The sequence below is a fragment of the Phyllobates terribilis genome, unplaced genomic scaffold (genome assembly GCF_046119375.1).
Source record: "Phyllobates terribilis strain yellow unplaced genomic scaffold, ASM4611937v1 Scaffold_5__5_contigs__length_657084704, whole genome shotgun sequence".
Lineage (NCBI taxonomy): Eukaryota > Metazoa > Chordata > Amphibia > Anura > Dendrobatidae > Phyllobates > Phyllobates terribilis.
In genome coordinates this window covers 298,815,357-298,829,737 of record NW_027362765.1, presented here as the reverse complement: position 1 = coordinate 298,829,737, position 14,381 = coordinate 298,815,357, and the positions used below count along the sequence as shown (strand labels likewise).

Here is a 14,381-nt window from a genome sequence, read left to right as displayed (position 1 = left end):
GGGTTGGATAATAAACAAAGAAAAATCGAGACCCAAGGCCCATTCAACTTGAAACCTTCCTGGGCATCAACCTGGATGCTATTCATCAGCGTTGCTTCCTCCCACAAGAGAAAGTTCAAAAAATAAAACAAAAAATTGTAATATTCAAGGAAGACATAGCTCAGTAAGAGAAGGCATGTCCTTACTAGGATCCGTAACAGCCACAAGTCCAGCAGTACAATGAGCTCATTTCCACACCAGAACACTACAGTGGGAGATCCTGGAAATATAGACCTCAGTAGTAGATCGGCTGGACTTCAAATTTCAGCTGTCTGCAAAGACATTAAATTCTTTAAATTGGTGGGCAGATTAAAAAAATCTTCTGAAAGGGGTCCAATGGATAGTAAAAAATCCAGTAGTAATCACCACGGGTGCAAGCCCGACAGGCTGGGATGCACATCTAGAGAGAGGGGGGTCTGTTTTAGGGTTTATGGGATTCCAAATTAAAAAGCGGTTCCTCAAACCTAAAAGAACTGACAGCAGTCAGGAAAACATTACAGGTAACCCTAAAATACTGCATGGGGAAGGATGTGGTAATCGTATTGGACAACAGCACAGCAGTAGCTTATTTAAATCGCTAGGGGGGAACCAGGTCAGACCGATTAATGTTAGGAGGTTGAGAAAATATTCTCCATGGTGGAACAAAATTTTCTATCTCGTTCAAGCCGCCACTTAAGGGGTTCTGAAAATATCGTTGCCAATTATTTAAGTCGTCATTCACTCAGTCAAGGAGAATGGGCTCTAAACAAAGGAATCTTCCATCAGATTTGTTTGACCTGGGGTCTTCCGGAAATAGACTTATTTGCCACCAGAGAAAACCGTCAGGTTCGAAAATTCTACTCTCTAAATCCAAAGGAGTCACCAGATGGGGTGGATGCTCTTCTCCAGGAATGGGGTTTTTACATGGCATATAACTTCCCGCAATTTCCCTTGATTCCCCTAATATTGACGAAAATACGCGAGCAAAAAAACAGAGTAATACTGATTGCCCCCTTCTGGCCGAAAAGGGCCTGGTTTACTTGGCTAAGGGTCATGTCAGTCCCGGACTCCTGGATCCTACTCGCCAATCCAGATCTGCTATCCCAGGGTCCGGTAACCCATCCTCAGGCTCCCAGTTTACACCTAACTGCCTGGAACTTGAGAGGGGACTGTTATCGGCCAGGGGTTTTCTCAGAAAATTTAGTTTCAACTCTCCCGTTGAGCAGGAAAAAAGTCACCTCCCTTAAATATGAAAAGATTTGGAATATATTTCTTAAATTGTCAGGCTGGGTCATGACTCCCCAAAGTTAGCTAGTTTTGGAAATACTAGAATTCCTTCAAAAGGGTCTAGAGAGGGGTCTCTCCACTAGCTCCTTTAAAGGTGCAGGTATCAGCTCTAGGGGTGCTATTCGATCATAAAATAGCTGATCACCCATGAATATATACGTTTATAAAAGCATCTTTTTTGTCCAGACCTATATCCAGTCCTAGGGTAGCCCCCTGGGACCTTAATTTAGTCCCTTTGAACCAATCTCATCCGCTACTATTAAAGTGCTTACACTTAAAACAGTACTACTGGTGGCACTAACCTCTGCTAGGCGAGTGAGTGAGTTACAGGCTGTCTCAATCATCAATCCCCCTTTTACAAACATCTTACAAGATAGGGTGATATTGAGGCCAGATCCAGCTTTCCTCCCAAAAGTAAGCTCTAGATTCCACAGAAGTCAGAAAATAGTGCTCCCTTCATTTTGTGATGAACCAGAGACCCAAAGGGAAGTAACATTTCACTCCCTAGATGTGAGAATGTGTATCCTTAGATACCTTGAGGTAACAAGTCAGTGGAGGACGTCATCGGCCATGTTTGTTTGTTTTCAAGGGGAAAACAAGGGTAAAGCAGCTACTAAGTCCACGATTGCCAGATGAGTTAGAACGGCCATAATTTTAACCTGCTCTGCCTCTGACTGTGATCCCCCTTAGGGTATAAAGGCACATTCTACTAGGGTCATAGCTGCCTTTTGGGCAGAAAGAACCAATGCCTCAGTAGACCAGATCTGCAAAGCGGCAATCTGGTTGTCTCCGACCACCTTCTTCAGACACTATAGGTTGGATCTTGGGCTGTCTGATCTTTCCTTTGGGATAAAAGTTCTTTCAGTGGTGGTCCCATCCTAGGGATTTCATCTATTTTAATCTCTCTGTACAGTGCTGTCATGGTGAAGGGTAAATATGATAATTGCTTACTGGTAATTTGATTTTCCAGAGCCATGACAGTACCGTGCTACTACCCTCCCTTCTCTTTTACTTTGGTGATGGAAATCTTCCTGTTTCACAAAAAAAAAAAAATCACTGGATTGTGCAAACACTATAAGGTGAATGTTGATCACTATTGTTGTATGCATATATATCTTAACAAGGCGGTTACCTCTTATTCTCTGTAAACACACTGGGGAGGAAGAGAGGTGCCGCCCCTTTTATTTTGGTAGGTTTCCTGTTCCTGGGGGCGGATACTCTCTCTCTGTACGGTGCTGTCATGTTTCTGGAAAATCAAATTACCGGTAAGCAATTATCATATACAGTATGAAGACCAAACAGGATTTATGGCTAACAAATCTACGGCTATCAACATTAGACGGTTATATTTTAATATACAAATGAGTAATAAGGAGGCTGGAAATAGAGCAATAATGTCCTTTAACGCTGCAAAAGCTTTCAACAGCGTAGAGTGGATTTATTTATGGAAAGTATTAAGCAAAATGGGATTTCGTCATAAGTTTTAAATTAGGTCAAAATTCTCGATGGGTCACCGTCCGATAGATTGAGAGTAAATGGTGAATTGTCAAGGCCATTTGAGTTGGGCAGGGGTACACGACAGGGATGCCCGCTGTCACCTCTCCTATTTGCATTAGCAATTGAGCCGCTGGTATGTAAACTGAGAGATTCGAAGGACTTCATTGGTTTTAAGTGTAATAACTGAATAGAAAAGGTGAGTCTGTATGCCGATGACATGCTACTGTATGTGGGCGAAATATAGTCATCTTTTTTGGCCTAATAATGACATATAAAGGAGTTTGGTCAGAGATCAGGCCTAAAAATCAATTGGGATGTCCTCTATATTACCACTGGACCCTCTCCCACATATGGAAACTATTGCACTAGCTCAGATACAAGTGGTAGAATGGTTAAGTATCTCGGTGTGGTAGTCAGTTCAAATATTAAAGACTATATAGAGTTAAACATAAACCCCTTACTAGCTAGATTTAGATCCAAAAAAATGCGTGGTGTAAATTACCTCTGTCGGTAATAGCTGGGGGAACCTCATTAAAATGATTTTGATGCCACAATTGTTGTATTTGCTTGACAATTCCCAATGTTGGATCCCTCCTCCCATATTCCGAAAGGTGTAATCATTGTTAAGAGAACTGATATGTTGGAAGCAAAATGCAAGGATAAAACTGGTGTCACTTCCAAATTACAAAACTGAGGGAGGTTTGGCGATTCCAGATCCATGGATATATTTTATAGCTTCGCAAATGCAACATTTTCATGGGTGGGGAAACAAAGAGAGTGTGGGCAAGAATGGTAGTCTTGTTCTTCAAGATAAAAAATGGGTGTCACCCATATACGTGCTGGAGGTGGGCACTATATGGTGAAAGAACGACCTTAGCAATGATGATGTACAAGGTGTGGGACAGGGGGAAGAGACTGTTGGTGATAAGGGAATACTCTAATTTTACCCCATTATGGCAAAATCAGCGACTGGTGGAGTTTGACAAATTGACTGGTTTCAGAGGTTGGGAATCAAGGGGAATTCAGATTTTAGGTCAGGTAATAGAAAATGGAACACTTAACAGCTTTAACAAAGTACAAGAGTTTCAATACCTACAACTTAGGCATGCATATCTGACTCAGTTCAACGCTGCGGCATCAGATATACGGAAAATTGTTTTATTAGACTCAATAGTGGTGGCAAAATACACAACCGGTTTAATTTCCAAAATCTATCAGCAACTCTTACAGTCTTGCATGGGAGACCTTCCCCTGACAGCTAAATTAAAATGGAAAGCATATGTAGGGACAATTACAGAAGAACTCTTAGACTGTCCCCATGTGAACCTCTCGCAGATATACCTTATTCATAGAGTATATAGAACACCAAGCTTTCTTTTTAGAATTGGGATACGTCCAAATGCAGATTGTCCAAGATGTGGAACAGGAGATGCACATTTGTTACACATGTTCTGGGAGTGCAGGAGATTGGGCTCCTACTGGAAAAACACACTATCTTTAATAAAAAGGGTATTTGGTGTGCAAATCCAAGCGGACCCCAAAATATGCATATTGTGATATTTGGGGGATTTGGTCGATTTTAAATCCTCGATGGTTATAGGTCTTTCGCGAACTGATCTTGCTTTGTAAAAACGTTATTGTGTAATTTTTTGTATAAAAATTATCTGATTTAAAAAAGAAATACAAGTCTACAATGGGCAAAAACGGGATCAGTTAGAAGTTTAAAAACATGGACTTAGATTTTAGCTGCACCATACTAATGGAGGGTCAGAATTTGGGGCAGCATGAATTGGTACCCTTCCTGACAGGTGTCAATAGTCCAGGCCAGTGAAGAATGGAATAATGGTGTGGTCACTGATACCTTTGGATAGTAGGACCTACCTAAACCTTGTGGACAGCTGTTCATCCTATGGCAGAAGGACACTTTTCAGTAGGACAATGCACCATGCCACCAGGGGTCATATAGTCAGGAATTGCCCAGGAACATGACGGTTAGTTTTCTTTGCTTTTCTGGTGTTTAGGTCACATCCTATAGATTATCTCTAGGATGCAGAAGAATGGACTGTAGCGCAAGTGAGTACTGCCATCTAATGTGCAGCAACTGTGAGAAGCTCTCCTGTCTGCATGGGCCAGTATTCCTACAGAATGATTTCGGCAGATAATGGGATCTGTGCCTTAACTAATTGTGGTTCTGGAGACCAGAGGTGTTGCAACACACTACTAGACAGGTGTCTGATTAAGCGACCATGAGTGGATATGCATGACGTAAAACATCCTGCTGAATATTATGTTAAAGACATAAAGTTATACCTTATATTGAATATAACCGAGTAAAAAAGAAATCTAGAAATCCCATGTCCACTATGTGTTTCTGTATACCTGCGGATCACCTGTGGAAACTGACATGTGCCGTGTCTTTCAGATCCGCAGCATGTCAATTTCTCTTGCAGGTCTGCATGTGGACGTTCCCTATAGACTTGCATCAATGAGGAAAGTCCACATGTTACAAAAAAAAATAATAATAATAATAATTGCGGCCGCTCATTTGTATAATGAGGGCTGAAGTAGTGTGGCTGTTTTGCTCCCATTCTATTGGGAGGCGAATGTGCAGCAGTTACAAGCGGCAGCCACTACAACTTGACGGCCAAGCACCGCAGGTAAGGACTTCCAAAGGGCGGCCACTGCCGCCGGCACCGATAACAGCTGATCGGCGGGGGTGCTTAGTGCGGGACCCCAGCTGATCATACATAGGGCATCAATGTCAAAATAGTGGACTTCTTTAAGCATGAGCCATATATGAGGGCGTCGGAGTCGTGGAGTCGGTGTCATGGAAATTGAGGAGTCGGAGGTTTAGCTTACCGATTCCACAGCCCTGGTTTGTTAGGGTATGTTCATGTGAATGTACTTTGGTCCAATGCTGTTTGTGTTAAACAAACCCTCATACGGAGAGCACTTGGACCAGTGTTAGCCTAGGGGCATGGGCTACTTCACATACGTTCTTTAGGTCCATGTGTAAAAGAAACACACTCGGCTCATCTAATCGCTGCGTGCGACGCGGCTGGCGTGTCTAATCCCCGAACTTGACACAACCGGCGCATCTAGTCCCGATGTGCACGCGATACAGCCCGTCTATCTAATGCCCGCACGCAATACAGCAGGTGTATCTAATGCCCGCGCTCGTCATGGCCAGCATACCTAATCCCCGCACTCCACAGCTAGCATATATAATCCCAGGTTGCGATACTGTGAGCAGCACCAATTAACAAAATCAGCGCTGCCAGCTGTCCTTGATGACTCTCCACATCTCAGTATCACTTTACAGTCACTACCAATATGTTCCTGCACTGAGATCCTAAACATCATCCTCCCTTATCCTTTTGCAAACTCCCAGAAGGGAAGGGGAGGAGTGATGTCACACGCACGTGAGCAGCTCCCGCCCACTTTTACTGCAGTCGTAATGTGAGCTAGCATACTGCATTTTCATAGCAATTTATTTGGCAATTGCTATCCCTAGTGTTTAAAAGTGGAAAATATCAAAACTTTTTTTAAAAAAAATTGTATTTTATACCAATAATAAAAGTTTTAGATTTTAAAAAAAAAATGAAAACATTAATGCTTTACATTTCTCCAATTGTTGAAGAAAATTTTTTTTGATACATTCCCCTTTAAGGGAACCTGTTATCATGTGCAATGCACTGGGAGCCGGCTATAAGCACCCCCAAGCGCTAACTGACAGCCGGCCCAGCAGTATGTTATTACAGAGCTTGCTGTCAGTCATGACAGGGACGTGGTTACAACTTCCGCTCTCAATGCTGTGAGTGGTGGCTGTAATTGCTCCGGGCACACCCTCAAGACTGAAAACCTGAAGCTCCTGGGAGAAATAAAGTTAATTTTCTCCCAGGTGATGTACTTTTAATATAGTGGCCAAGCACCTTCATAACACTATTATGCTGTAGGTAAATGGTGTTAAAATCAGGTTCAGAACATTTACCTAAACAGCAGCGACAGGGAGAAAAATAACTTCTATCCTTCCTGTAGCTGCTTGCTTACAGTCATCAGGGTGGTGCAGGGAGTGGTTACAGTTACCGCTCACTACACATTGAGTGCGGTGCATGCCTCCCCAGCACTTTGACTTATATCTATTCTACACACACACTCTGTAGAGTTGGCTATCAAAGTGCCGGATTTGGTTACAGCGCTCAATATATAGTGAGAGGTGATTGCTGCTCCACCCCTATGACTGCAAGCAAGTGGCTGCAGGAAGAATAGAATATAAGTTCATTTTCTTCCTGTAGGCACTACTCCAGTAAGCCGGTTCCATGGGGTGTGAAGGGAATCTGTCAGCACAGACTGTTCAAACCAGGTACAGTCGCTCGGTGCACCCTTGGCATTGCAAAATATTTAAAGGGAATCTGCCGGTAGGATCAACCTTCCTAAGCTGTTTATATGGGCATGTAGGTCATAGGAAGCTGAATAAAGTCGTATTTGCAATCTGATGTCTTATTCACAAGAAATTCAGGTTTTTCTTTATATTTAAATGAGCTGTTAAGATCTATGGGCCGGACGATGATCTGCATGAGTATCTGCCTCCAGAGATTATTTTACATGAAAAGGGGAGTTACCAGTGTGAGACATGTAGATCAGGAGTGCAGATTGTCAGTGATTACATGTCTCACACCACCCCATTTCATGTAAAATAAGCTCTAGAGGAAGATTCTCATGCTGATCATCGTGCGGCCCATAGATCTTAACAGCTCATTTACACATTAAAAACATTTGGATTGCAGATGTCAAGATATCATTTTATTCAGCTTCCTATGACCTGTATACTCATACAGATGGCCTAGAAGGGTTGGTCCTACTGACAGATTCCCTTATAGTGCACCTTCCCAATTGCTTGTTATCCCTCTATCTCTGCCCCCCTCTATAGCGCCTGTGCTTGGATTAAACAGTTATTCTGTGATGACAGACTCCATTTAAATGCTATTTTCCTGCAGATTAACCCTATATCTGCAGATAAATGGCGTTTTTGCATATGACAGGTTCCCTTTAAAGAAGCATTCTATATCACTGCCAAGTCCCTGGCAGGGGGAAGAAGTGGAGCAGCAGCTGGGTCAGGTGGTGAAGAGGAGATGGAGTTGGGCTGCCAAGGACATTGCAGTTATGTAGAATTGTAGTTCAAATTATGACTCGTGCAGGGAAAAAAGACTTCATCTTCTACATCAAACGTGTCAAACTCCGGCCCTTGGGCCAAATCTGGCCAGCAGGGAGGTTATATTTGGCCCTCGACACCAGAGACACCCCCCGCTATGTGGGCCCATTATTCTGTATGGAGGACTGTGTGGGGCCCATTATACTGTATGGAGGACTATGTGGGGCCCATTATACTGTATGGAGTACTATGTGGGGCCCATTATACTGTATGGAGTACTATGTGGGGCTATTATACTGTATGGAGGACTGTGTGGGGCCCATTATACTGTATGGAGGACTGTGTGGGGCCCATTATACTGTATGGAGGACTATGTGGGGCCCATTATACTGTATGGAGTACTATGTGGGGCTATTATACTGTATGGGTGACTGTGTGGGGCTATTATACTGTATGGAGGACTATGTGGGGCCCATTATTCTGTATGGAGTACTATGTGGGGCCATTATACTGTGTACTGGTTGGCCCGTGACTTTGTCCAAGTTTTTCATTTTGGCCCTCTGTGTGTTTAAGTTTGACATCCCTGTTCTACATAGAGCTTAGAATGATTCTGTCAGTCTGTTTTTAATCACGTGATGTCATAGACCTAAAGGAAAAGAGAAGAATTAACTTGGTAGAAAGGCAAAATGAGCAATTGTAAGTACACAGTGCTATATAGTATGATAACTAGAATATATTAAGAGCATAAAGAAGCACTCCCATCAAAGTTTTAAGTGTTGGGTTGTGTGCACCATCAGTATTTGCTTACAGAAATTTATGCAGCTTTTCTGCAAGGTTCTGCACCTCTTGACAGCAAAAACGTTGCGAAAATTGCGTTTTTGCCTGCGGATTTGCCATGCGTTTTTTCCAATGCATTGTATAGGAAAAATGCAGGCAAAAACGCACAAAGAATTAACATGCTGCTTATTTAAACGCACATTAAATTTTGTCAGGAAAATTCCTGATCATGTGCACAGATCTTGCAAAATCTCATAGAAATTGCTGGGATAAGGTCTGCAATGCGTTTTTTTGCGGCCTATTCCGCGTGGATTTACCTCATCAAACACGCATAAAAAACGCACCATGTGCACATACCCTTAGGGTAATTTTAATGCCATCCCATTGGAATCAGCCCAACACACAATATGTCATCATACAACATGAGTGCACATGCCTACCGATTGCGATGTCACAAAAATAAACAATATTTAGCTAATACAATTTACTGAATCCATCTTCTCATTCCAGATTTCATGTCTGAAGTATTTTGTATCACTGAACATGGACAAAAACCAGAGCGATCCAACTGAGCAGGCCCTAAACCTCACCCTGGAGATTATCCTCCTGCTGACAGGAGAGGTGAGAGTTCTGGGAATTGTGGCATGTGGTTTCACTTATATTTGATAGCATAACTGTCATGTGATCACAACGAATAAGTGAGGGAACATGTCTCACTAGACTGAGATCTTCTGGATATAAGATGTCTCGTTCTTCAGTGAACTGCAGTTGTTTAGGAAAGAGATGTGACATGGTATTATAGGGGGTGTCAATCTATGTTCCTCTATTATACCTATCATTCTCTCTCATTCTACAGGATTACTTTGTTTTGAGGAAGCCAAGAGGAAAAGCAAAGAATAACTGTCTTCAGGTTGCAGAAGGAACTTGGAGGGAGCTGAAGGATCTTCACCCACCATTGCCTCAATCAGTGATACATGAACCAAACTATAAGAAGAAGATCCTAGACCTCACCAACAAAATGATTGAGTTGCTAACTCAAGAGGTGAGCGCTGCTGGAAATATTGGGACATTATATGGTACACAAGGAATAATGAGTTTGGATGATGATGTATCATTGTGTGTCAGGTTCCTATAAGGTGTCAGGATGTTGGTGTCTATTTTTCCATGGAGGAGTGGGACTATGTAGAAGAGCACAGGGAAACATATAAGGACATCATGATGGAGGACCTCCAGCCACTCACATCATTGGGTTAGTGGCATATACTAGTAATCACATAATATATTATAATAGAAAAAAATGTGTAACTATCTGCTGCTCTTTTCTATAGGTGTACTTAAAGATGACACAAATGAATATCCATCAAAGAAGATTAAGGAGGAACGACATGAAAGAAATGTAACAAAACCCAATATTTATACACCTACAGATAATATACATCAAGATCCTCCTACTCCTATTAGGGAAGAACTAGTTTCCTGTGATGGAAGAAATCTCACAGAACATACACAACACAGTCCATTCAATCATGTTAAAGATGAACCAGTCAAATATAATGGTGGAACTCTCACATACAAAAGCATTAGTACATCTACTTCTACTAAGGAGGAACCAAGCTCATGCAATGTAAGTAATTTCAAAGACCCCAAAAATACACCTAATGCTCATACACTGTATCTACTTACTCATAATGGGGCTAAAGCAGACACTCAAGAAGAAGAAACCCTAACCAATCTTAACGATTATATGCAACAATGTTTATCTGATGATGGTAAGGAACCAGCCACATGTAGTGGAGGAAATCCCATGTTCAATACACACGAGTCAACAAATGGTGAAGAAGGTCCATCTCTTCCAGAGATACAGACCAGAACCAATAACATTTGTGTGCAGTTTTTTTGTTCTGAGTGCAAGAAATGTTTTTTGTCCATGGATGAGTTAGTGGCACATCAAGGAATTCATCTAGCAGAAAGATTACTTCAGAATGGGACCACGGCAGCTGTGAGTCTTCCAGTTGAACCACCTGTGAAACATAAATTGTTGAATTGTACCAAGTGTGGGAGAGCGTTCTACACCAAATCATCACTTGTGGGGCATATGAAGATTCATTGGGGTAAAAGGAATGAACTTTTTAAATGTATCTTGTGTGAGAAGTATTTCCCAAGTACATCAAAACTTCAGTTACATATGGGCCGCCACTTTGGAAACAGACCTTATGCCTGTAGCACATGTGGAGAGCGTTTCATGAGAACATGTGATCTTTGCAAACATCAAAGAATACATCAGTCAGGAACAACAAATGTGCCTTTAGGTTTGTGAACATCCACTAAATTTATGGAACAAGAACTATTAATAGGGAGTTTTCTGCATGACCAATAATTTTATTAGAAGGAAGTGGTGTGTATGAAGCACCAAAAAGGCCCTTATAATTAAATATATTAGGCGTATACAAGATTGATAAAATGAATAAATAAATTTATTATATAAAAAGTGCACAGAAGACAATTAAAAAACACCTTAGAAAGGTCCATACTATAATAATATAATAAATGTGGACACACAAACAATCTCCCAAATAGCCTGAAAATGTGGGCCGAGTATAATACAACATAAGAGCTAGTTGCTACCAATGGTACAGGGAAAAAAATATGCAACAAACTGCAGTAAAAATAACTGCAATAGCTGACATCACATGCTATGAAATATAAGTAATATAAATAAATATAAACAGCAAATTCTGTCCTGAGAAGGAGAGCACATGCAAAGGATCCTATAGAGAATAACGATAATACCTCAATCCAGTATGGAGTAAGGGTATGTGCACACGATGCAGAAATGCTCAGGATTTTTTCCTGAGCGTTTCTGCATCTCTCTGGCAGGAAAAAACGCATGCGGATTGTACATGCGGATTGTACATGCGGATTGTACATGCGGATTGTACATGTGGATTGTACATGCGGATTGTACATGCGGTTTCCTGCCAGGGACATGCGGATGTGAAGCGTTCTTCACTTTCATTTCCGCATGCGGGTTGACAAGCGCTTCCCAAGCGATTTTAGCATCACTTGGAAAGTGCTTGTCAACTTCACACTATATAAATCCATGCAACCGGCATGGATTTATATAGTGTGTGAATGTCAAAAAATAAAAAATAAATCTATACTTTACCCTCTGATGGCCCCCGGTGTCTTGCTTCATCGGTCCCGGCTGCTGGCAGTGAAGACTTTAGGACCTTCCGACGTCAGCGTCACGTGACCCGTCACATGACTCTGACGTCAGCGAAGGTCCTTCATTCAACCGCGAAGTGCCCGGGAAGCCGGCAGGACGCAGCGCGGGCCGTCAGAAGGTGAGAATATATATATTTTTTATTTTATTCTTTTGGTACCTGGGTCTGGATGAGAGTCCTCTCATCCACACCCGGGTACCATCCGCACATTAGACCGCATGAAAAGCGCATCAACATATACAGTGATGCGGATTCCATGCGGTCTAATGCAAGTCAATGGCGGCAAAAGAGCAGCGTTTCCGCAAAATTAATTGACATGCTGCGGATTTTTGACCGCAGCGTTTACGCTGCGGAAAAATCCGCATCATGGGCACAGCACATGCGGATTTCCATTGGGGAACATTGCTGCCCTTCTACCATGCGTTTTTCATGCGTTTCCGCGGCGTTTCCGCAACTGCAAAAACGCCGCGGAAACGCATGAAAAACGCATCGTGTGAACTCCGCCTAAGACAAGATTGCTGATGTGTGACCATAAATGCAGCTGAGCAAAAAATTAGAGAAATAAGTGGGAGAGCGCAAGATGCCCCACTATGTGTGTGTGTGTGTGTATGTGTATTTATAATAAATATATATATGTATGTGCATGTGTGTGTGTATGTATGGTATTGATCTATGAGGCAGGTACCAATTGCCAATTAGATGGAGCAGGTGTAAATTAGGAGGGGAAGAGAATGAGAGAGGACGTCGCGATTGAAGTGCATATATTATTATATTATAAATATATGTAATGATACCTGTAAGGTAAAGACTTGATGAAGCTAGCTGTCTGGATCCGCAAATATGTTTGGCGGTGGGAATAACGCCGCCGGAAATCCAAAATATTAGCCGCTCTGGAATGCAAACGCGCTCCAGTGACGCGGAAATGATATGCCCGGATATTATGTAAATTAGAGCGCAAATGTGTTTCAGAGAGAAGGATACAGAATGGATGCACCTTTTCCTTCTAATATTTGCTGTTTTGCTATATGGCACAGAGCCCGCTCATCCCTGCAGTGCTGGTCCATTCCTTTCTTTAATGACCCAGTAATTTTCCCATATCTGCTTCATGATGTTCAGTTTGTAAAAAGCAGCCGCAATTGGCCAACACCCACGGTCGGGCAGGAGTCTGTGATTTTTGCTTTTATACAAGACATTTATTTTGGCTATGTTTCTGAGTGTATTGTATTAAAGAAACGTCCTCTTCCTGATGGGGGCAATTTTCATTTTTGTGCTTTTGTTTTTGCAGGACAACTTGTAGTTTTGAATGACACCATTCACTTTACCATATAATGTACTGAAAGACTGGAAAAATATTCCAAGTGGGGTGAAATGAGGGAAAAAACTTCCATTTTGCCATTGTTTTTTTTTTTTTTTTTTTTTTTTTTTTAAAGCATTCATTTGTTTGGTAAAAATGATCCGTTAACACGATTCTTCAGGTCAGTATGATTGCGGCAATCTCAAATTTGTATACATATTTTAGCCCTTTCCTGACATACAGCTACATCATAGGCCTTGTCCCCGACTTTGATGCCTGCTCGCAAGCAGAGCGTGCATCTTTCCTGGCAGATGATGGCTGAATTATTCAATCACCTGCCTCTAACAGCTGCTGGTGAAGTGGAGCTGTTATCCTGGTCACCCCTTACCGACATATGACATACTGGTACGTTATACGCCGGCTCTCTGACTTTGATGGTGGCTGGTCTGTTAATAGATTCTAATCAAGACTGCAGCAGGGTAGCATGAAAAATCAGACACCTATATAATTGGACAACCAGTGCAACATACAGTGGGGAAAATAAGTATTTGATACATTGCCGATTTTGCAAGTTTTCCCACCTACAAAAAATGCAGAGGTCTGTAATTTTTATCGTAGGTGCACTTCACCTGTGACAGAATCTAAAAATATAAACCAGAAAATCACATTGTATGATTTTTAAATAATTACATTGCATTTTATTGCATGAAATAAGTATTTGATCACCTACCAATCATCAAGAATTCTAGCTCTCATAGTTAGTTTTTCTAACTAGCAACTGTTTGAACTCTTTACCTGTATAAAAGACACCTGTCCACACAATCACACTCAAAACTCTTCACCATGGCCAAGACCAAAGAGCTGTCTAAGGACACTAGGGACAAAATTGTAGACCTGCACAAGGCTGGGATGGTCTACAGCAGTGGTCCCCAACCTTTTTTGCACCAGGGACCGGCTTGAAGCAAGATCATTTTTCCATGGCCCAGCAAGGAGGGGGTGGGGTGGGCGGGGCTTTGGTCATATGGGGGCGGGGTAATGGAGGGATTTGGAGTTTAGTGCATACTTATCATATAGTGTAGACCAGGTCCCCGCCAGGAGCCCCACATAATGTGCTGTGCCAGGAGCCGCATCA

General features: G+C 42.0%; 1 protein-coding gene across 1 annotated transcript in view; it reads left to right on the top strand.

The window, feature by feature from the left end:
• Nucleotides 1–13,198, top strand: part of LOC141273058 (gastrula zinc finger protein XlCGF66.1-like) — a 35,192-nt gene extending 21,994 nt beyond the window's left edge. Inside the window, exons 2-5 of the mRNA XM_073684395.1 lie at nt 9,242–9,352; nt 9,588–9,773; nt 9,857–9,980; nt 10,060–13,198. Coding sequence (XP_073540496.1) covers nt 9,275–9,352; nt 9,588–9,773; nt 9,857–9,980; nt 10,060–11,048 — 1,377 coding nt within the window. The 5' untranslated portion in view covers nt 9,242–9,274 and the 3' untranslated portion in view covers nt 11,049–13,198. The remainder of the gene's footprint in view (nt 1–9,241; nt 9,353–9,587; nt 9,774–9,856; nt 9,981–10,059) is intronic.
• The last annotated feature ends 1,183 nt before the right edge of the window (nt 13,199–14,381 follow it).